Source organism: Mus pahari, chromosome 5, assembly GCF_900095145.1.
Source record: "Mus pahari chromosome 5, PAHARI_EIJ_v1.1, whole genome shotgun sequence".
Classification (NCBI taxonomy): Eukaryota; Metazoa; Chordata; class Mammalia; order Rodentia; family Muridae; genus Mus; species Mus pahari.
In genome coordinates, this window is record NC_034594.1 from 56,567,380 (window position 1) to 56,574,786 (window position 7,407).

At 42.2% G+C, this 7,407-nt stretch overlaps 1 protein-coding gene across 1 annotated transcript in view; it reads right to left on the reverse strand.

The window, feature by feature from the left end:
* Pax3 (paired box 3) overlaps window positions 1-6,056 on the reverse strand; it is a 32,890-nt gene extending 26,834 nt beyond the window's left edge. Inside the window, exons 1-2 of the mRNA XM_029538681.1 lie at window positions 6,050-6,056; window positions 4,205-4,410 (exon numbers count right to left, since the gene is read on the reverse strand). Coding sequence (XP_029394541.1) covers window positions 4,205-4,410; window positions 6,050-6,056 — 213 coding nt within the window. The remainder of the gene's footprint in view (window positions 1-4,204; window positions 4,411-6,049) is intronic.
* Window positions 6,057-7,407: the final 1,351 nt, after the last annotated feature.

Here is a 7,407-nt window from a genome sequence, read left to right on the forward strand (position 1 = left end):
GTCTTTGCCTTTATTTGATTGTTTTTCCTTCTTCTCTTCCTCTTCTTCTGACATTATTTCTAGGCAGAGCCTTTGCTACCCAACAGAGGATCTTACAGTTGTACACATAGATTTGGCCGTAAAAAAAAAAAAAAAAAAAAAAAAAAAAAAAACAACCCACGACTGTCCAAATGAATTGCTCTGAAACACTGACAAAGGACTAAGTTATTATAGCTTCAGTTTCATCTCTATTCAGAACAGACTGGAAATATTTTTTCCTCAAAAGGGTAGAACATGGAATGTAGACATGGTTTGGGGTTTGAGGGTTTGAGGTTTGGTTTTCCCAGGTGCCCCAAATTAACATAACTCACACTCTCTGGCTATCATTCAAATGGGGTTGATTTAGCTACTGCTTTCCCAGACCTTCCTGAGCGCTCCAGCATTTTCTGCTGGCATTTTCATCTGTGATTAACTGCTCCCTTCTTTTTCCTGCTGGGTTAAGTAAAAGATCCATATGCTGGTTGTTCTAGGGAATTTGTTAGGCTGTAGATCATAGCCTGGTGCAAGACGTGATGTGTCTCAAGGGAACTAAAGAAGCCATAAGGAATGTAAAGAGTCACCGGGTTAAAGCCACATTAAGACAGCTGTTACATTAATGAGGGTCCTGCTTTAGAGGGGAGGCCACCATATAGAAAAATATGAACCACTCTTTATTGGTTTGATCCCGTGTCCTCTGAAAGTTAATAGGCTATTATTATAATGCTCTGGCCTTCACTGAGCCAGATGAGAATTTGAGAACTAAACAAGCAATGCGGGCTTGAAACTGATTCTCTTTCCTTCTTTGTTTTTGACAAAGGCAAAAAAAAACGAGATAGAGCAGGGATGGATACACTTCAAATTTTCATCCTTCTTTGTCTCATCATTGAGAAGTTTAGTTTTTATTCATGTTACATTCAAAGATAGTTATAGATCAGTCTTTAGAACCCACCAGTTGGCTGGCTTGCTCAGCCATGAAGTACAAGAGCTAAACCTTGACATTGAGTGGACATTCCATGGGAAATCTCTGAGCCTCATCACACACTTAAACTGGGCGATCACAGGACTCTATTAGGAGCCAAATAGATGTGATATGGCTTTTCTAATGTATGTCATATTCATGGTTATAGTATTGTAACATAAGAGAACTATTTCATCTCACTAGGATACAAAATAAATGCATCCTGGTCCATGGCTAAAGAAGATGGTTTCTGTCCTGTGCAAGAGAAGAGTGCTCTGTCTTAGGGAAATGGGTAAAAGAACTCAACTTGTTGCAATTTTTTTCTTCCTTTCCTTTCCTTTCCCTTCCTTCCTTCCTTCCTTCCTTCCTTCCTTCCTTCCTTCCTTCCTTCCTTCCTCTCTCTCTCTCTCTCTNTCTTCCTTCTTCTTGAGTTTCATGTGTTTTGTAAATTGTATCTTGGATATTCTGAGCTTCTGGGCTAATATCCACTTATCAGTAAGTGCATATCATGTGTNTTCTTTTGTGATTGGGTTACCTCACTTAGGATGATATCCTCCAGATTCATCCATTTGTCTAAGAATTTCATGAATTCATTGTTTTTAATAGCTGTGTAGTACTCCATTATGTAAATGTACCATGTTTTCTGAATCCATTCCTCTGTTGAGGGACATCTGGGTTCTTTCCAGCTTCTGGCTATTATAAAAAAGGTTGCTATGAACATAGTGGAGCACATGTCCTTATTACAAGTTGGAGTAACTTCTGGGTATATGCCCAGGAGTGGTATTGCTGGATCTTTCGGTAGTATTAAAAGAAGGTAGTTAATGGTATTCTTTTTCACATAAGAATACACACACATACATGAATTATTTTAAGAGATTTCTGAGCATGCTGGCATGCATATATAATACCAGCGTTTGGAAGTCTGAGTAAGGCGGAAGGATCACAAGTTCAAGGCCAAGATGGACTACATACAACAAAACTTCTCTCAGGATCAAGAGCCAAGGGAGATACTCAGACAGAGAGACAAAGAAAGAGATAAAGACAGAAACAGAGATTGAAACTAAGCCTTCCACATTGTGGACCAGACTATTTCTGTTGGCATTCCTTCTAGGTTCTGCCCCACAGTTACCTGGAAACAGCTAGGTGTGCCTGACTCACTATAAAAGGGGTTGCTTGCCCCCTCATTTCTCTCTTCTCCTTTCTCTTCTTGCTCTTCTTATTCCTTTCCTCTCTTCCCTCTCTGTCCCTTCTCATGACCAGCCTCTACTCCTCTATATTCTCTCTCTCTCTCTCTCTCTCTCTCTCTCTCTCTCTCTCTCTCTCTCTCTCTCTCTCTCTCTCTGTGTATGTCTAATGTTCACATGGATAAAGCCATGCATCATGTTCATGTATGTGTCAAAGTTCATTTTTTTTTCTCCAAGACTTCATCTTTCTTTTTCTCCATCCACATGATGCACTTCTATCGGCACTTAAAACATCTCTTATTGTTTGTTTGTTTGTTTATTTGTGGTTATTTGTATGCTGACTTCCTTGCCCTTATTAGACTGCAGCTCCTGAACAGAACTACTAGTCCATGTCTTCTCCCCTTTAACTCTTCTGATATGACTTAGACCATACAGGAGACTGATTAAAGCAATTCCTCTCCCTAGACTCTGCAGTTCAAAGATGCTGCTTCATTAGAAAAGGCAATGCAGTGGACATGTTAACGTGTTGATAAATCTAGGGGGACCGTGTCAACGACTGAGTAGCTCACTGTCCAAAAGCCTAACTTTGACCATGAAATGGTGGGTATGTTGCCTGGTATTTCCAGATAGGAAAAACTAAACTTATAGAATGACCAAGAGTTCTGGAAATCCCTTAGTCTTGTGCAATATACCAAAAATCTGAAGGAATAGTTCACTGCTGGTTATGAAAGCATTCGTGTACGCTCGAGTTAGACATGCCAACTAAAATAGCCTTTTTTTCAAAGCCCTCCCAAAGAGTTCAGAACATAACATTGGAGAAGTGGCCCAGCTGGTTAGAGGTGCCTGAAATCAAGCTAAATTATATGAGTTTAATCCCCAGAACCCATATGGAGGAAGGATAAACTAACTCCTACACGTTGTCCTCTGACCTCTGGATGTAATACACATACAAAGAAATTAATTAATGTAAAAAATAAAAAATAATTAAACACGAAAATCCTACTTTTCTTTCTGTTGCTGTGATAAACTCAACCAAAATCAACTTGAGGAGGCAAGGATTCATTTCATCTTATGCTTTACAGTCCCTCTTCCATTTGAGGAAGCCGCGACATGAACCTGGAGGCAGGAGATGAATCAGAGACCATGGAGGAGCACTGCTCACTGACTTGATTCCTTGGGCTCATGCTCAACCCGGACCACTTGTCAAGGAATGGCACCATACACAGTGGCTAGACCCTCCTGCATCAATTAGCAACCAAGAAGATGCCCCTGAAGACATGCTCATAGGTCAATCTGATGGAGGCAATCCCTCAGCTGGACACATTCCTCTTCCTATATGTGTCACATTGACAACCAAACTCGGGCATCACAACGATCTTAAAAATAATATAATTGCTTCCAAACTACGCAATCTGCAAAAGAAGAGAGAGGTTGTATTTTTGCACATTTTTCTCATGGTAAAGCCACAGGTGAAACACGTATGAGCCTGTGGTTTCTATATGAGCAGGCAGCAATGTTAGCTTAGGTAATTATTTAACTAGCTGAAGTTTCTATTTCCTCATCCATAGACTGGGGATGGGAACTATGTCAACTAAGGGCTTTGGTGATGACTCATGAGTTAATTTGTGTGAAATATAAGACTTAAAATTGTGCCTCGAGCAGAAATAACCACTCCAAATATGTTTGCTATTACCTGGGAACCACCCTCAAGAGCCATACAGTTTCTGGTACACATCAAGATCCTACTGTTGAGTGCACAGGAATAGAATGAACTTCTGTGTGCTATAAACATGGCCTCCAACAACAACCAAAGCCAACAGATACTCGTTCACTCTGAGCACTGCTCACTGTTGCTAAAGTGGTTTCTTGGCTTCAAACACTTCTTGGCTGTGTGTTGTATGGTCAGCACTTAGGAGGCCTTTGAGTCCGGACCAGCCCAGGCTACTTGGTCAGATCAAACAAACAACGAAAAAGTTTCCCACGAGGAAATCCCGGAGGTTCCTTCCTGGATGGGAGGAAGTCCCCGATGTCCGGGCATCAGTACCTGCACTCGGGCCTCAGTAAGCTTCGCCCTCTGGGCCAGCTCCTCCCTGGTGTAAATGTCTGGGTAGTGGGTTCTCTCGAAGGCTCGCTCCAGTTCCTCCAGCTGCTCTGCGGTGAAGGTGGTTCTGCTCCTGCGTTGCTTCCTCTTCAGCGGTAAATCGGGTTCAGAGTCAATGTCGGAGCCTTCATCTGATTGAGGTGCAGAGGCTAAAAGCACAGAAAGAAAATAAAAAAAGGTTAAGTTGAATCCAAAAGCAAGTCTTCCCACCCGTAGTGACTGGAAGCCTGAAGTACTTAACTCCATGAGAAGACACCGAACCTCTTTGTATCACGCTATCGGGCTATTAAATGGCTCTCAATAGGTTCCCCTATCCTGTCTCCCTGAAGCAAATCCCCCTTGAAATATTTGCCATGAGTATCCGTTATTCTGAGCTCTTAGGAAACGCCGGGTCCTATTCCGTTTTCACAAGCCTGCATTTAGCACTCATCCATGTAATAAATGAAATACATCTCCCTATGTAGCCCAGGCTGGTCTTGACCTCAAAATCCTCCTGCTTAATTTTCCCAAGTGCTGGGATTTCAGGTGTGTGCCACCATACCTGGTTTTAGTTCGTTTTCTGATAAATTTCTTGTAATGATGGAGGTGAACAAGTGAGAGTTAAGTATAATGACATTTATGTATGAAAATGCCTTGAGAAAACCAATTATTTTGTATGCTAACTCTAAATTTTAATTTTAAAATTAAAATTTACTATCTTTTAAGTAATTGTGATTTAAAATATTTTAAAATTGACTTAGTGCCTAAAAAATAATGAATAACAGTAAACTATTAAGGATTCCCACATACTATAGGCTCCAATACCACCTTTAAAAATCAGTATCGCATCACTAGAAACTGGGAAATACTTTAAGGAGAATTTCAGTTTTATTAATGGTAATCTCAAGAACTAATCCAAAAGGGAGCCACTGTCTGGTGAACCATCCCTAAAGTGAAGTTCAAAGTCGGAGTCTCTGCTGAGGCAGAGTAGCAGCCTGGATTAGCTGCCTGACTGCAGGAGCCCAGGGCAAAAAGGGAACGGTCGGCCCTCTGTTCAAAAGTTATCACAAATTTCAAGAGAGCACTAATCAGTGCTTAGACCCCTCTCAGTACCCTGCATGGCTGCACAGGACCAAAGATCCCGAAGCTGAACCCTACTGTGGCTCCTCCCAAAGCAGCCTAGATTTTTTTTTCTATATTAATATCGGGGGTGAGCTTTATAATTTAGTATACAAGTGACCAGAAAAAGAAGTGGGGTCCAGAGAATGAGACAGAAATGGTATGAACAGCCTACTTCTTTTTGGGGAGGGGAGGGGACAGGGAATGGGTGGTGGAAGTTTGTTTTGGTTTTTGNTTTTTTTTTTTTTTTTTTTTTTTTGTNAGANTTTCGAGACAGGGTTTCTCTGTATGGCCTTGGCTGTCCCGGAATTCACTCTGTAGACCAGGTTGGCCTCGAACTCACAGAGCTCTTCCTACCTCTGCCTCCTGAGATCTAGGACTAAAGGCTTGGACCACTACCACCTACACCACCACCACAACCACCGCCCACACCACCACCATCCCTGAGCAAGATCTGAGCTCTTAAAGGAAGAAGCTATAAGAAGAACTTGAAAAGTTTGGTGCCATTTCTAGGCTACCATTTGATGGGGAAGAGGTAGTACATAGTTCTCCTTGTAGATGCTAAGAAAGTGTTAGTGCCTCCACCGCATATCCATTCCCATAACAGAGTACCTGTTGACCTATCAGGAGAAGTTTCTGTGATTAGAAGACATTCAAATGGAGGGCACTGCACAGGAGAGCTGTCCTTACCAGACATGGGGACAAGAGATGGAGAGCTGTCCAGAGCTATCAGGGATAGAGTCTGTGACATGAGCAGGAGCCACAGTGGCTTTGCTCCTGAGCACATTCAAATGTACCCCTAAAACTTCCCCCCAAAGAACCGGGGACAGGGATCGGCCTGCCAGAGAAGGGATTGAAATGTCCTATGGCAATGGACACATCAGGAAGAAAACTGCAGAGTCTTCAAGTCAACATCAAGGTAGGGGATGTCAAGATGGCCAAGTGGTTAAAGGTGCTTGCCACATGAGCCTAAAAAACTGAGTCTGATCACCAGGAATCATGTAAACATGAAAGGAGACTCTACACAGTTGTTCTCTGACTTCCAGGTATGCACCTGACATGTAAGCACATACACACACACACACACACACACACACCACCATATATACAATTCAGGCTGGTAGGATCAGACAAGCACTAAGAAAACACAATGACTTCTATATTTATAATTCCTTGTCCTTTTGAGGCAGGGTCCCACTACTTAGCCTAAGCCAGCTTCAAATTCCATGTGTAGTCAAAACTGATGTCAAACTCATAACCTTCCTGGCTCGGCCTCCCGACAGCCAGGATCACAAGTGTGTCACCATGCCAAGCTATGGATCAAAATTCTTCTTTAAGTTTTATTATTTACATCTCTGAGGGTGAGGAATGAGGGCGCTGGAGAACCAGCACACATGTGGAGGCCAGAGGACAGCTTCCGGGACTCAGTTCTCTCCTTTTGCTCTGTGGATCCTGTAGATCAGACTCGGGTTGTCAGGCCATGGAGCCTTCTCTCTGGACCCAGTATTTCTAGTTTCTGAAGACCAAATGTAATTCTGTCCTACTGAAATCCAAACTTCATGTATTTTAGAACGAGTTAGAAGCTTCCCAAAAGGTGAAACGAGTCCCTAGGCCTGATTTTACGTTTTCTAGTATTTTAATACTTCCATATTTGATGCACACCTAAGGACTTTGAAAGGAGGAAGCCGTGAATTAGTCACTAATTAAAGAAGTTACAGTTGGGATCAAGTGCACTGCACATAAAAGTAAAATGTTCGCCTATGACACATTTAGTGCGCTTGCATCGTGGGCCTGCTTTGTCACTCGCCCTCGCCTAATCTAAGATAAAGTCACCTCAAGCTCAAGGGCTAAGGAGACAGGTGTTGGCTGACACTTGAAGAGCAACTTCTAGCAAATAGTCCATTTTACATCTCAAAATCCCCAAGCATATGAAATGCTTCCTGCCACATTTTACCCACAACCAGCACCTTTTCATACGCATGTTTAAACTGTGAGCCTGACCCTCCTGGAGAAGCAAATTGCCCATTTCCCAAGAAGGCAATTCATTT